The 16,486-nt window shown below is 47.4% G+C and overlaps 1 protein-coding gene across 1 annotated transcript; it reads right to left on the bottom strand.

The window, feature by feature from the left end:
- Window positions 1–275: 275 nt before the first annotated feature.
- NGDN (neuroguidin) lies at window positions 276–15,604 on the bottom strand. The gene is made up of 11 exons (XM_032234529.1): window positions 15,519–15,604; window positions 12,908–12,967; window positions 10,998–11,069; window positions 9,899–10,036; window positions 8,882–8,966; window positions 8,746–8,798; window positions 7,468–7,594; window positions 5,550–5,718; window positions 3,309–3,465; window positions 1,593–1,653; window positions 276–412 (listed from the first exon to the last, which is right to left on the bottom strand). The coding sequence occupies exons 1-11, from the start codon at window positions 15,561–15,563 to the stop codon at window positions 393–395; spliced, it is 987 nt and encodes a 328-aa protein (XP_032090420.1). The 5' UTR covers window positions 15,564–15,604; the 3' UTR covers window positions 276–392.
- Between the last annotated feature and the right edge of the window lie 882 nt (window positions 15,605–16,486).

The following is a 16,486-nucleotide window of genomic DNA, read 5'->3' as shown; positions in this document are numbered from 1 at the left end:
AATCCCTGCAGCCTGAAACAGCTGATCATCGAGGCCCAACAATCAGCTGCTTGTGCTAATCAGGCTGTGCTGGAACTGAAACTTGCTGTTTGCTGCAAGGAGGCAAATTGCTGAGAGACAGATTTTTTTTTCTTGTTTTCCTCCCCAAAAGCTAGGTGCGTCTTATACTTCGGAGTGTCTTATGCTCCGAAAAATACGGTAGTATTCAGTATTCTTCTTCCTCAACTGATTTTATTATGGCTTTTCCCCCAGGAAAACAAGAAACACAACAGAGATTAAACCGGAAACGATGGCCTTTCAGCTTTATTATTAACAATATCCCATGCAGGCTAAATCAGGGTGATTCCGAGCTATTTTAGGGGTGTGCCGACCTCAATCCTGAGTAGGGAGGTTTATCGTCTCCTGCGGAAACCTGGAGGACGAGGAAGGGAAAAGAGGGGAGAGAAAGGGAGAAAGAAAGAAAGGAAGGGAACGAATTTAGTACGGGGGAAAAAAATCTACCTTTAGATAGGAAGAGTTTGGGTTTCTATCAAGAGGCTAGACCTCAGTGAGGAACTGACATTCACAAGGAGCAAAGGAACTGCAGGGGATCCTCGCCTTACAACCAGAATCCCCACTGCCAAGTAAGGTGGCTGTTAAAGCGAGTCGCGTCCAATTTTAACACCTCCCCCCCCATTCTAGATTTGTTAAGTGAGCCACTGCAGTCGTTAAACGAACCATGCGGTCGCTAAGCAAATCCACCTTTCCTCATCGACTTTGGCGATTGGGAACCGGCCTGGGAAGATCCCGGATGGCGATCCTGTGATCCCAGGATGCTTTGACCGTCGTTAATATACGCAAACCAGAGGTGGGTTCCTACCAGTTCGCACCTATTCGGTAGAACCGGTTCGTCAAATCTACTGAACCGGTTAGAAGAGGTTCCACCAGTGGACCCGGAAAGCAGGCCACACCTACAGAAGAGGCTCCAAACTTTTTTGAAACCCACCACTGCCACACACACACACACACACACACACATGGAGAGAGACAGACAGACTGACACAGAGAGAAAGAGAAAGAAAGGAAGAAATAAAGAACGAAAAAAGAGAAAGAGTGAGAGATGAAAGAAAAAAAGAAAAAAGGGACAGAGAGACAAAAGGAAGGAAAAAGAGAGAGAGAGAGAGAGAGAGAGAGAGAGAGAAAGAAAACACATGGCTGGCAAGCCACTCCCACCAGGTCACATGACTGGCAAGCCACTCCCACAAAGGAGGCCACACAGACAGAGTAGGTTCCAAATTTTTTTGAAACCCACCACTGAAGCGAAGGCCAATTGCGATCAATTCAGAGAAAACAAAACGCCGAGCAGATATTCGGCGATCGATTTCGAGACTTCCCCGCTTTGAAAACCGATTCCAGGTGTTTTAATCTTTTCACTGGAAAGAATCCCAATTTGAGAATTCCCCTTCGCTTCCTCAAAACCAGCAGGCAAGACAGTGGGAATTTTGGGGTGCGAGGAAGGAAGTTTGCTAAACTTCGCAAATTTTCCGATTTAAAGTGTGTGTGTTTGTGTATGTGTGTGAAGAGATCACTCCTCCCTTTTCATCGAGCCTTACCTTTTTTCTTGCCCCGTTTTGTGCTGACGTTCTTCCTTCTCTTTTTGGGTGGATTGAAATCCTGTAAGGAGGAACAGAAGAAAAAGAAATAAGAGGAAAGAGAAAATGATAAGAGAAAGAGGAATCTAAGGATCAGCTAAAGGTAAAGGTTCCCCTCGCACATGTGCTGGTCGTTCCTGACTCTAGGGGGCGGTGCTCATCTCCGTTTCAAAGCCGAAGAGCCAGCGCTGTCCGAAGACGTCTCCGTGGTCATGTGGCTGGCATGACTCAATGCCGAAGGCGCACGGAACGCTGTTGCCTTCCCACCAAAGGTGGTTCCTATTTTTCTACTTGCATTTTTTTATGTGCTTTCGAACTGCTCGGTTGGCAGAAGCTGGGACAAGTCAAGGGACAATGAATTTTAGTCCACCCTTAGCACAACAGCCAGATGGGTGATTTTGGCCCAATCCACCAGGAGACAGTGAGTTCTAGTCCTGCCTTAAATATGAAAGCTCGTTGGGTGACGTTAGGCCAAACGCCAGGAGACCGGGAGTTGTAGTTCTGTTTTGGGCATGAAAGCCAACTGGGGGACTTTGGGCCAATCACTGGGAGTCGGTGAGTTGTTATCCCGCCTTAAGTACGAAAGCCAGCTGGATGACTTTGGCCAGTCCCTCCCTCCTAGCCTACCCCACCCCGCAAGGGTATTGTGGGTATGGGGGAAAGAGGAAAAGGGGGTGTTGGATATTTCCCCCACCTTGAGCTACTTGTAAAATATTTTTTTAAAAAATTAAATGTCTCCAATAATCAAGACACCAGGCCAAGGAGTATCACGATAATGTTCACGAAAAAGCCCCCCCCTTTTCCTTCCCTGCCCAACATGGCTCACTTGTATCGAGCCACCTTTCCCACTTCCTGCCCCATCACTAACTCCACCTTTACAGTCGTGGGGTCCATCTCCCCCACTTTAGATGAAATATGGAACCCAAGATAATCCAATTGCGTCCTGTGGAATTCACATTTAGACAATTTAATGTATAAATGTGCGTCCAGCAACTTTTTAAGCACTTGACGTACAAGGGGTACATGGTTCTCTGTTGTGGCCCAGCAGGAGCCGTTGGAGCTGCCACCAGACTCTGACAGCGAGGGGCCCTATCAGTCGGCTCTGGAGGACCCTGGACAGGGTTTCGACTCCGTGCAGGGCGCAGAGAGGCTGGTTGGCCACCTGACCCTTGGACCAGTGGGGAGGAGACAAGGGAGTGTGAGCCGGACGCCAGCAGTGAGTTGTTCCTGGATGCACGCCATCAAAGAGCTAATAGGCTTCAGGAACAGTTGCGCAAGTACAGGAGGTAATTGCACTCAGCTGGTGGTCATTAGGCTCCTCTCCAGACTATAAAAAGACTGCTTGTGCACACGCCCCTCTTGCAGAAGTCAACACAGGAACGAATGTTGGAGAACATTATTGTGAGCTTGGCAGGCTGGATTGCTGCCAAGCCTTATCTGTGCTGGATTGCTGCCCAAGCTTGTCTGTGCCGGTTTGCTCCCAAGGACCTGTCTGTCTGTTAATAAATTGCGTAAAGTATCTTTGGCTCAGAGCGTGCTTTGGTGTGGAACGAGGGAGCTCAGAACAGTTCTCCATGGTCTTGGTATATATAAGATATCGTCTAAATAGACGAGTACCCCTTGATACAGATGCTCATGCAGCACCCTCTCAGAACCTCACCAACCCAATAAACTCACTTCTCCCAGAGATGGGGTGGCCCCCGTGAGGGCGCTGATGTCCCCGAAGTGGGTGAGGGAGCTGAGCTGGGAGCCGAGGACCCCTCCTCGTCTACGCCGGGCTTTCTCCTTCCGGGTCACGTTGAGACGGACCATCATGCTCTCCTCGTACTTGGTCCTGTGATGAGACAAGAAGACGGGGAGATGTTTGGACAGCCGAGGCCGACGAAGACAGCAAGGCGGATGGCGCGCCGAGGTAGACTGCGTCTGCCACTGGAGGCTCCGCTCGGCACCACGGGGATTCCTGCTTCAAAATCTGTTGATGCCTCTCCCATTAGGCCCTTCCACACTACTTTCTCCCATCAAAGCTTGGGCCCCCAATCCATAAAGCTTCTACTTTTCCAACTTTGACCAAAAACTCGGGATTTCTCCATTTGTCCTCTCAAGCCCGAATACTGCGTTTCCCCCAAAATAAGACAGGGACTTATTTTCTTTTGACGCCTGGCCTTATTTTCAGTGAGGTATTATTTTTGAGGTGCAGGAGGTGGCGAGTGTGGTCACTTCCTGGCTGCTGCTGTGTTGCTATATTTTCGGGGAGGGCCGATTTTCGAGGAAGGGCTTATTTTAGCGCATGCGCTCAAAAGCCCGATTGGTCTTATTATCTGGGGAGGTCTTATTTTCAGGAAAACAGGGTATATTTTGAAAACTTTGAACTCTGGGCGTTTCGCCACACGCCTGGAGCTGCAAACCGTCGAATATTTTAAGCCAATGGGATCCACATGTTAAGGCACCGGGCTAGAAAGCAGGAGACAGTGAATTCTAGTCCTGCCTTCAGCATGAAAGCTGACTGGGTGACTTGGAGCCAATCACCGGGAGGCGGTGAGTTCTAGTTTCGCCTTGCCCATTAACAGCTGGGAGGTGAATTTTGGGTAAATCACCAGGAGGCGGTGAGTTCTAGTCCTGCCTTAGATGTGAAAGCTGACTGGGTGACTTGGAGCCAATCGCCGGGAGGCGGTGAGTTCTAGTTTCACCTTGGGCGTTAAAAGCTGGGTGGTGAATTTTGGGTAATTCACCAGGAAAGAGTGAGTTCTAGTACTATCTTAGGCATGAAAACTGACTGGGTGACTTTGAGACAATCACTAGGAGACAGTGAATTCTAGTTCCACCTTGGGCATTAAAAGCTGGGTGGTGAATTTTGGGTAACTCACCAAGAGAGGGTGAGTTCTAATCCTGCCTTAGGGATGAAAGCCCTGGGTGACTTTGGGCCAATCACTGGGAAATGGTGAGTTCTAGTCCAGCCTTAGGCACGAAAGCCACTAGGTGACTATGGGGCAATTGCTGGGAGAGTGTGAGTTCTAGTCCTGCCTTAGGGATGAAACCCACTGGGTCTCTTTTGGCAATTACCAGAAGACATTTGAGTTCTAGTCCCACCTCAGACATGAAAACTGGCTGAGTGATGTTGGGCCAATAACCAGGAGACTGTGAGTTCTAGTCCCGTTTCCGGCATGAAAACTGACTTGAGTCAGTCCCTCTATGTCCAGCCCGCCTCACAGAGTGGTTGTTGTGAGGAATCTAGGCAGGATGAAGGAATGTTTTGTGCATTCATCACTCTGAATTATTTGTAAGGACCTAAATCTATTATCTTTTATCTCTATCTCTCTATATAAAGGCTGTATGTATGTTCCAGGATAACTATGGAACACCTGGCCCGTTAAGGAGCGCGAGTGCGGCATCCTAGAGTGGCAATTGTTTGTGATGTCATGGCAGGGGGAAGGGAGAGCCTGGGCTGTTAAGGACAGCGAGTGCGGCGTCCTAGAGCGGCAATTGTTTGTGATGTCATGGCAGGGGGAAGGGAGAGCCTGGGCCGTTAAGGAGAGCGAGTGTGGCGTCCTAGAGCGGCAATTGTTTGTGATGTCAGTTCCTTCGCAGCTTCCTCTAGAAAGCCAGCCGTGACGTACGCCCTCCAGTGGACCAATGGGGAAGCGCCTGATGGATTTGGGACAAAGTGCCAGGATCGTAGACAGGGCGGGAAAGAGGAGCACATGGGAGGGGGAAGAGAGAGGGCAGGGATGATGGGCATGGGAGTAGGGGGGGGAAGGCCCCTCTCAATGGCTCCGTCAAACAAACACTTTGACATCTATAAATACCCGTGTTATCAGCCAGTAAATAAATAAAACCCACCACCCGTTTCCTTATGAGCAACAGGCTGATGCTCTCATCCTCCTCGCGCCTGGTCTGGCCCTTCCCTCCTCCCTCACTAACCGATGCTCATCCTCCCGGTTCTGTCGGGCCGTGTGAGCGTGATGCCCTTCCCGGATCTCTTCCGGAGCGTCGGAATACTGTTCCTTCAGCTCCCGGATGATGGAGCTGCTAAGTGCTCGCTTTTTAGCTTGTTCCGCCATCTTCTTCTCTCTCTCCATCTCGGTTTCATCTGCAAGAGACAGACAAGAGAGGGACGTTCGTGCCGGATTAAAGTTACCTGGTTTGTTCTTTCTTACGTCGCGACGCTAAACTCTGTCCCTCCTGTTCCACAACCAGGTTTAGAATAGAATAGAATAATAACTTGATGGTCACTTTGAATGTAACACCAATCGGCATACATTAAACTGAGATTTAATTTCATATCGTGACCCGTCAAAAGGGCGAACGACAAAACCGCACCCGACTAAACCGCGTCGCTGATGTCATCAACGCGGCAACAACAGCCAGCGCGGAGAAAGAAAGGCGCTTTAAATAGCGCGTTGAAAGAAAGCCGATTCAACTTAAGATAAGGGTTAGGTTGAGGGTTAGGTTAAGGGTCAGGGTTAGGTTAAGGGTTAGGATTAGGTTTAGGGTTAGGTTTAGGGTTTACAGCGTGCTTCTGTCTCCGCGCTGTTGTTGCCCTGTTCATGACGTCAGCGACGCGGTTTAGTCGGGCGCCCTTTTGTCGGTGAACCATTTCATATAGCCCTCAAGGATCTCCACCTCCAATACACATTACATAAGAGAATAAATAAATACCGTATTTTTCGGCGTAGAAGATGTTCCGAAGTATAAGAGGCATCTAGCTTTTGGGGAGGAAAACAAGAAAAAAAAAATCTGCCTCTCTTTCCCACCAATTCGCCTCCTTGCAGCAAACAGCAAGTTTCAGTTTCACTACAGCCTGATTAGCACAAGCAGCTGATTGTCGGTTGGATTGGCCTCCCAACAATCAGCTGTTTCAGGCTGCAAGGATTGCCTTAGTCTATTGCCGCCTCTGCGCGCCCATTTGGCTTCCGCATCCCATTTTCAGCCTCTGTATACCTTGTTTCTGGCCTCTGTGCACCCCCTTTTCCACCCGTTCCAGGTGGCAGGGAGCGGAATGGGTGGAAAACGGGGTGCACGCAGGCCAAAAATGGGATGCAGAAGCTGAAAATGGGGCACGTGGAGACAGCAATAGGCAATAGCAAACCCTGCACCCTGAAACAGCTGATGGTCGGGAGGCCAATCCAACCAACAATCAGCTCCTTGTGCTAATCAGGCTGTGCCGTTTGCTGTTTGCTGCAAGGAGGCAAATTGCTGGGAGGCAGAGGCCAAAGTGTGGGCGAGGCTACATTCAGTGTATAAGACGCACCCACATTTTTACCCTCTTTTAGGGGAGGGGAGGAGGCGGAAAGTGTGTCTTATACTCCGAAAAATACGGTACAGAATTATGCATATGCCTATATATATTCTATGTCACAAACATCACAATCTAGCTTGAATATACACACACACATGGTGGGGGGAGGAGGGGAAGAATCCTGCGAATTTAGAAGACGGATGGCCTAAGGAACAAAGCCGCTACAGGATCTAGTACTTCTGCTAGAGATACTTCGAAGCCCCCTCCCAGAGGTTGTAAAGTGGGTATGTGGGGGTCTCCTAACAATACTTCGAGCTCCAAGCATATAAGCAACATCCTGAACCACCAGGAAGCGAGCTTCCTATGATCTTCTCTGCTGTCCTCGCCACTCTCTGTAGGGGCTTTCTATCCGAGGTGCTGCGGCCACCAAACCAAACAGGGATGCAGTTTGTTAAAACGCTCTCAATTGTGCCTCGGCAAAAAGTCGCCAGGACAAAAGGAGAAAGATGTGCTCTCCTCATCCGACGCAGGAAATGCAGATGCTGTTTCACTAAGGATGATGTCCACCAGAGCCTTCAACCACTAAGGTTTCATTCTTACTGTAATGCACGGGGACCAGGCGAGGCGGGACGTATTTCCGGATGCCGCCTTTGGACATGTCTTTCCCAGGAGCCTTGGCGGTACTGCCACCCTCTTCTTCCTCGTCTCCATCTTCCGAGTCACTGAGCTGGGAATGGGATGGGAGAATTGCAAGAATTTCGTTCAAGATCAGATCAATGTTTCTTAATCTGGGCGACTTTAAGAGGCGCGGACTTCAACTCCCAGAATTCCCAAGGCAGTGGGTGGACTGCCACACTCACAATTCTATCCAGCCAGCGTTTGCGGACTTAAAATTCCCACACTTTGGGCTGATCACCAGGAGACGGGGAGTTCTAGTCCCGCCTTAGACATGAAACCCAGCTTGCTGACTCTGGGCCAATCACCAGGAGACAGGGAGTTCTAGTCCCACCTCAGGCATGAAAGTTGGCTGGGTGACTTTGGACCAATCACCAGGAGACAGTGAGTTCTAGTCCCACCTCAGGCATGAAACCCAACTGGCTGACTCTGGGCCAATCATCAGGAGACAGTGAGTTCTAGTCCCACCTCAGGCATGAAAGCTGGCTGGGTGACTTTGGGCCAATCACCAGGAGACAGGGAGTTCTAGTCCCACCTTAGGCCTGAAAGCCGGCTGGGTGACTTTGGGCCAATCACCAGGAGACAGTGAGTTCTAGTCCCGCCTCAGGCATGAAAGCCGGCTGGGTGAGTTTGAACCAATCAGCAGGAGACGGTGAGTTCTAGTCCCGCCTCAGGCATGAAAGCCGGCTGGGTGACTTTGGGCCAATCAGCAGGAGACGGTGAGTTCTAGTCCCGCCTCAGGCATGAAAGCCGGCTGGGTGACTTTGGACCAATCACCAGGAGATGGTAAATTCTAGTCCCGCCTTAGACATGCCCCAGGTAAGGCTGTACAGGAAGTCCTCAATTTACAACCACAATTGAGCCCTACAATTTCTGTTGTTAAATGGGACAGTTACTACAAGACTTTTGCCCGATTTTATGACTTTTCTCGCCACGGGTGTTAAGCGAATCACTGCGGTTGTTACGTTAGTGAATCCAGCTTCCCTTGACTCTGCTTTCAGAAGGTCGCAAAATGTGATCACACAACCCCGGGATACTGCGACCGTCGTAAATGCGAATCAGTTGTCTAGTGTCTCAATTTTCATCAGGATGCCACAACAATCATTAAGTGCGGATAAATGGTCCTAACGTCGAATGGTCGCTCAACGAACCGTTGTAAGTTGAGGACTACCTGTATTCCAATCTTTTTTTCTCTTTTCCTACCTTGCTGACCAAGTTATCCGGATTTGGTTTGTACTTCAAGGGATTGTCATCAGCTGAAAGGAGAAGAAATCACCGAAAACCGGTTTAATACCGCTCCATTTTTCCACCCCACCCCTCCAAATCCCTCATGACTTACCCAGCCCCCCAGTAAAAACAGCCTTCACCATTTTGTCCACCTGATATTTCAGTTTCTGCTCAATCGGACGCATCTTCTCCAACACCTGTGACCCCCCCGCCCGGAAAAAAAAGACAAAAAACAAATTATTGAAAAATAAACCGGCCTTCTTTCATTTGGTCATAAATGTCACAGGGTCCCATGAGGCACGAGCGCTTATCAAGAAAAGGGCATTTCTCGATGCCCTCCCAATTTATTTTATTTAAATACATCGTTGTTTCTCAAATCTGGCAGCTTTTAAGACGGGTGGACTTCAACTCCCAGAATTCCACAGCCAGCAGTCTCGGCTGAGGAATTCTGGGAGTTGAAGTCCACCCATCTTAACATCACTGAGGTTGCTAACAGCCATGTTGGCTGCGGAATTCTGGGAGTTGAAGTCCACCCATCTTCAATTTACTAAGGTTCCTACAAGCCATATTGGCTGGGGAATTCTGGGAGTTGAAGTCCACCCATCTTAAAGTTACTAAGGTTGCTAACAGCCTGACCGGCTGAGGAATTCTGGGAGTTGAAGTCCACCCATTTTCAATTTATAAGGTTCCTAAGAGCCATATTGGCTGGGGAATTCTGGGAGTTGAAGTCCACCCATCTTGAAGTTACTAAGGTTGCTAACAGCCAAGTTGGCTGTGGAATTCTGGGAGTTGAAGTCCACCCATTTTCAATTTACTAAGGTTCTTAAGAGCCATATTGGCTGTGGAATTCTGGGAGTTGAAGTCCACCCATCTTCAATTTACTAAGGTTCCTACAAGCCATATTGACTGGGGAATTCTGGGACTTGAAATCCACCCATCTTAAAGTTACTAAGGTTGCTAACTCCCACGCCGGCTGTGGAATTCTGGGAGTTGAAGTCCACCCATCTTCAAGTTACTAAGGTTCCTCACAGCCATATTGGCTGGGGAATTCTGGGAGTTGAAGTCCCCCCATTGTAAAAAGCTAATGGACCAGATAGATCTCCCTGCAGAAGTCCAGGATGGCTTGTACCGTCCGGGTTTCCACCAATCGCAGTAAAGCAGGGTGGTTGGACACAGAATGTCCAGAGGTCTTCTCCAACATCAATTGGGAGAGGTCTTGAATGTAGAGGAGCAGGAGATGGTCCTTCACGTCCAGGAAACTGAGGCCCTGGTGGGAGGAGAAAAGGAGGCCGGTGACCCGTAGGGAAGATTGACAGCCTTGGGTGGAGACTTGGGGAACAGAATTTAAGTATGAGATTACCACCGTAGAAGAAATATTATCTGGCGTGGACACAGAGCAGATTTGCTGCAGACAAAGTTCACAGTAGAAACAGAATGGATAGTCCTTGAACTTACAACAGTTCGTTTAGTGACTGCCCAAAGTTACGACGGCACTGAAAAAAGGGACTTTATGATTGTTTTACTAGCTGATAACTCGGCACTGGCCTGGGCATCTATTTATCCCAACCCTCCTTCCATTAACATAGCCGCAATTTCTAATGTTGGATTTTCCCCCTTACCAGAGGAGGCCCCCGTTGTGGATTACTGCAAAGTCGTTACCATGGCAACTCCACAGCGCTGTACAGTAGAAGCCATTTTAAGGCACAACAGGCTGTATCTTAACAGAGCACACACCCCAAGGGGTTTTAGGGGTGTCTTAACCCCGCAGTATTTGCTTCCAGAGAGTAAGTCATCTGTGTACCAACTTTGGTTTAAATTCCCCGAGGCGTTCCAGAGTTATGCTGGAATACGCATAGAATCATTTTAATATATATATAGAGAGATGATATCTCTGTAGTCACATGATCAACATTTAAATACTCGGCAACTGACTCATATTTACGACTGTTGCAGCGTCCCGGGGGGGGGGGGTCACGCGATTCCCCTTTTGATAAGCAAGACCCACGGGGAAGCCAGATTTGCTTAACAACCGGGCGACTCCCTTAACAACGGCAGCGATTCGCTTACCAACCGGTGGCAAGAAAGGTCGCAAAACGGGGCAAAGCTCACTGAACAACTGCCTCGCTTAGCAACAGGAACGGGCTCAATTGTGGCCGTAAGGCGAGGGCCGCCTGCATTGGCCCGCCCCCGTCTCTGTTCGTTCAACAGTGTTTTTTTTTTCCCCTTACCTTTTCGGTGGGGTAATCGCCTGCTCGTATCTTCCGCGTTAAATGCTGTATGTGATGAGTAACGGCAACCACCTGTTATTAACAAAGGAGAAGATTTGCAGCTCGGGGTTGAAAGGAAGGGTTCCACCACAAAACCGCGCTCAACTAAACCGCGTCCGACTAAACCGCATCGCTGACGTCATCAACAGGGCGACAACAGCGCGGAGACAGAAGCACGCTGTAAACCCTAAAATTAAACCCTAAACCTAAACCTAATCCTAAACCTAACCCTTAACCTAACCCTAAACCTAATCCTAACCCATAACCTAACCCTAAACCTAACCCTAATCCTAACCCTTAACCTAACCCTAAACCTAACCCTAACCCTAATCCTAACCCTAAACCTAATCCTAACCCTTAACCTAACCCTAAAGCTAACCCTAACCTAACCCTAACCCTAACCCTAAAGCTAAACCTAACCCTTACCTTAAGTTGAATCGGCTTGCTTTCAAAGCGCTATTTAAAGCACCCTTCTTTCTCCGCGCTGGCTGTTGTCACCCTGTTGATGACGTCAGCGACACGGTTTAATCGGGCGCGGCTTAGTCGAGCGCGGTTTTGACGGGTCACGGAAAGGAAGAGTTCTTGGTGGCATCTGAGAAAATGTGTTCTGACCCAGGCTTCGTGACGTAGACTCCACGTCCCGATAAAACCTCTTTTATTTAGGCTAAAGGGAATTCCTCTCCAGCCAACAACAGTCTTTCAAGAGATTTCACAACTAAAGACCTTGATCGGGCTTGGAGAGCTGCCGGGCCGATATCTTCCAAACGCCAAGCTGTAGCAGCAATTCCTTGGCAGGAAGTCAGGAACAGATCTTCCCCTTAACTAACTGTCTCCTGCTGTGACCCGACAAAAGGGCGAACGACAAAACCGCGCCTGACTAAACCGCGCCGCTAAAACCGCAATGTCATCAACGCGCCGACAACAGTGCGTCAACAGGGCAATTGACAATAGCGTGTCGGCAGAAGGGCGATTTAAGTTAAGGTATGGGTTAGGTTTAGGATTAGGTTTAGCGTTACGTTTAGGGTTAGGGTTAGGTTTCGGGTTAGGTTTAGCGTTAGGGTTAGTTTTACAGCGCGCTTCTGTCGCCGTGCTGTTGTCGGCGCGATTCAGCGCTCATTCGTCCGAGCGCTTTAGAACACGCGGTTTTGTCACCGTGGTTTTGTCGGGCGCGGTTTTATCGTTCGCCCTTTTGTCAGTGAACCGTCTCCTGCAAACTCCCCTCCCCTTTTCTCCTCTTTATTCCCCATGGGAGGGGCCATTCACCGTCCACCTGTGCCTTTATATCCGAGTCAACCCATGTTCCTTAGCTCCTCCCTTTCCTGACAGCTCTGTGCATGCGCACACTGGGAACAGGCTCCAGTTGCTCTTCTGCCTCGCTGATCTCCGACTCCGAAGGCAGCTGATAACTGTCAGACGGCCCTGGCCCCCTCTCTGTCTCCGACATGGAGCCCTCATCCGAGCTTTCCCCAGACTCCAGGAGTGTCCCATGTTCCTCCTCAACTTCTTCAGTGTCTGAGTCTGCTGCCAGCTCCACTTGCTTATTTTTTTGAAGATGTTTCATTACCCAATTAGGTAACACCATCAAATGCTAGTAAGGAGAGCTGTTTTAATATCAACGGACAGCAAACAGCACTCAGCAGCACGGATGATGTTACCTAGTTGGGTAATGAAATGTCTGGGGGAAAAAACCCCACAAGGAAGCTCAGAAACCACCAAGAATCATTTGTAACCCCAACCAAGGAAGGAAGAAGCAAAATCACATTTATTTATTTTGTTTTTGGAAAAGGGAGAGAAGAAAGACAGCCAGTTGCCAAAGCTGGAACGGGGCTGAACATTTTTAGGTAGCAGGAAAAGTAAAACCTTTATCTCACCTGTTCTTGGAGAGATTTGAACAGGTTTAGGGCTGCGGGTAAATCAGCTTCTACAATATCCTGAAACAGACAAGAAAATACAGGCAGGGGGGGGGGAATCAAAAATCAATTTCTGAGTCTCTGAGTTATTCCGTCTTACGATACGATACAATACAATAGCAGAGTTGGAAGGGACCTTGGAGGTCTTCTAGTCCAAGCCCCTGCCTAGACAGGAAACCCTATACCGTTTCAGACAAATGGCTACCCAACATCTTCTTAAAGACTTCCAGTGTTGGGGGCATTCACAACTTCTGGAGGCAACTTCCGTTCCGCTGGTTAATTGTTCTCACTGTCAGGAAATGTCTCCTCAGTTCTAAGTTGCTTCACTCCTTGATTAGTTTCCACCCATTGCTTCTTGTCCTGCCCCCGGGTGCCTTGGAGAATAGCTTGACTCCCCCTTCTTCGTGGCAACCTCTGAGATATTGGAAGACTGCTATCATGTCTCCCCTAGTCCTTCTTTTCATCAAACTAGACATACCCAGTTCCTGCAACCGTTCTTCCTATGTTTTAGCCTCCAGTCCCCTAAGCACCTTTGTTGCTGTGGTGACTAAAACTGGATCCAATAGTCCAAGGGTGGTCTTGTTTTGTCACCCAAAATGCACCCCCTCCCATTACCCCAACTAAAGTCCAAGCAAATTTCTTTCTCAGTTTATCACCGTGAACCCTCCAGTTTTTAAATAGCCTCCTTTCCAAGAAAGCATGCACAAAGCTGGATGGCAAATTTGCAAAAGGAGATCCCAGAGCTCATCTTTCATTTAAACCTTAAATTCATGCTATTTTTTTGAGGAAGCCAATCCACACCTTCCTCTTAAGACTTGTATTTCACATCCCTGTTTTAAAATCCTTCGACCTAAAGTCTTTTCACAAAGTTTTCCTCCCCGAGACACAACAGGGACTGAGATAACTGCAACTGAATTTAAACCAGTTGGATCAGCAACAGGTCCATCGATTATGGAGGGAAAAGAGGAATGGGGCAAGAAGGAAAGACTAAATAGAGGAAAAAAGGGAGAGGGGGAGAAGGAAAGAATGAATAGAGGAAGAAAGAGAGGAGTGGAAGAATGAATAAAGGAAGAAAGAGAGGAGAGGAAGAAAGGAATAAATAAAAAAGAGGAGTGGGAGAAAGGAATAAAGGAAGAAGAGGAGTGGAAGAAAAGAATAGAGAAAAAGAGGAGAGTGGAAGAAAAGAACGAATAGAGGAAAAAGAGAGGAGTGTAAGAATAAATAGAGGAAAAAAGAGGAAGAAAAGAATGAATAGAGGAAAAGAGAAGTGGAAGAAAAGGAAAGAGAAAAAGAGAGGAGAGGAAGAAAAGTGAATCGAGGAAAAGAGGAGAGTGGAAGAAAAGAATAGAGGAAAAAGGAGTGAAAGGAATAAATAAAGGAAAAAGAAGAGAAAAGTGTAAGAATAAATAGAGGGAAAAAGAGGAGAGGAAGAAAGGAATAAATAGAAGAAAAAGGGGAGTGGAAGAAAGGAATAGAGGAAAAAGAGGAGAGTGGAAGAATGAATAGAGGAAAAAAGAGAGGAGAGGAAGAAAGGAAAAAGTAGAGGAAAAAGAGAGTGGAAGAATAGAGGAAAAAGAGAGGGGCATAAGAATAAATAGAGGAAGAAAGAGAGGAAGAAAAGAATGAATAGTGGAAAAAGAGGAGAGTGGAAGAATGAATAGAGGAAAAAAGAGAGGAGAGGAAGAAAGGAAAAAGTAGAGGAAAAAGAAAGTGGAAGAATAGAGGAAAAAGAGAGGGGCATAAGAATATATAGAGGAAAAAAGAAAGGAAGAAAAGAATGAATAGTGGAAAAAGGAGAGTGGAAGAATGAATAGAGGAAAAAAGAGAGGAGAGGAAGAAAGGAAAACGTAGAGGAAAAAGAGAGTGGAAGAATAGATGAAAAAGAGAGGGGCATAAGAATATATAGAGGAAAAAAGAGAGGAAGAAAAGAATGAATAGTGGAAAAAGGAGAGTGGAAGAATGAATAGAGGAAAAAAAAGAGGAGAGGAAGAAAAGTAGAGGAAAAAGAAAGTGGAAGAATAGAGGAAAAAGAGAGGGGTATAAGAATAAATAGAGGAAAAAAGAGAAAAGAATGAATAGTGGAAAAAGAGGAGAGTGGAAGAATGAATAGAGGAAAAAAAGAAAGGAAAGGAAGAAAGGAATAAGTAGAGGAAAAACAGAAGAGTGGAAGAGAAGAATAGAAGAGAAGAGTGAAAGAATGAAGAGAGAAAAAGAAGAGAGGAGAGGAAGAAAGGAATAAATAAGAGGAAAAAGAGGAGGAGTGGAAGAATACACACGCACATACACACCAACACACAAATACATTACAATATACACATTAATATTAATAATCACATTATTAATTACAGTAATTATATTATGTAATATAATTAATAATTGCATTACAAGACATCACATTAATATACATGATAATAATTACATTAAATCTAATATATTAAGTGAAAGAGACTCAATTCTGCCCAGATCCCACCCTCAGCTCAAAGAGCATCTGCTCAGACAAAAGGCGCTGTCAACCCGTGTTCAACACGTGTACGTGTGTACGCCTCCCTTCCCTCCAAGCACTCCCGCTCACCCGCGAGTCCATCAATTCAGACGACGGAGGCAGCCGGTCCGCCATCGCTCCCACTCCCCACGTGGGAAAGTAGCTTTAGTTCCTGGCTGGGAGAAATCCCGCCTTCTTCAAGCGAGTTGTCCAATCCGAGAGTACGTCCGCCTCTCCGCCGCAGACCTCTCGCCAATCGTTGAGCGACGCGGAAGCGACGCAGCCAATCATGCTAGGATTCTTTTTTTTTTTTAAGGAGCCGAGGGAAGTTTATAAAAGCGGGCCCCTCCTCTTTCTTTGAAGAAGGTTAATAAGCCAATAGCGCTTAAGCGCCCACCTCCTGCGGAATAGATGTGACCAATGAGGGAAAGAGGTGGAACGTTGAGACCTGTCAGAAACATCCAAAAGGTTATAAACAGATTCAGGATGAATCCCCGCCTCTTCGAATCCAACAGCCTATCAGGATTTGAAGCTGGCCGTCCGCGAAACTTTTGGTCCAATTAATGAAATCCTCTTACTCTTCCAATGTTCATTGATAAATTTTTTCACTACAGCCTGGATTATTTTGATAGAGAGTCTGTTTTTCCCTTCCTGATTGGTGGATATCATGGAAGCCATTCAAAGGCTTGTTCTGGTCTATAGCTCCCATTATCCCCAGACCTGATGATAGGCATTGTAGTCCAGAGATCTGGAGGTTCGAGAAACTAAAGGATTTCGGAAAATATACTGTAAACTTATCCCCCCCACCAAAAAAACCTTGGAAACTTTAGCGTGACTGGAGAATTCTGGGAGTTGAGATTTACACAAAGGACTGGGGGAATTCTGGGAGTTGAAGTCCACAAATACTGGCTGGAGAATTCTGGGAGTTGAAGTCCACAAATACTGGCTGGAGAATTCTGGGAGTTGAAGTCCACAAATACTGGCTGGAGAATTCTGGGAGTTGAAGTCCACAAATACTGGCTGGAGAATTCTGGGAGTTGAAGTCCACGAATACTGGC

This window comes from Thamnophis elegans, chromosome Z (genome assembly GCF_009769535.1).
Source record: "Thamnophis elegans isolate rThaEle1 chromosome Z, rThaEle1.pri, whole genome shotgun sequence".
Classification (NCBI taxonomy): Eukaryota; Metazoa; Chordata; class Lepidosauria; order Squamata; family Colubridae; genus Thamnophis; species Thamnophis elegans.
This window is presented reverse-complemented; position numbering and strand designations above follow the sequence as displayed.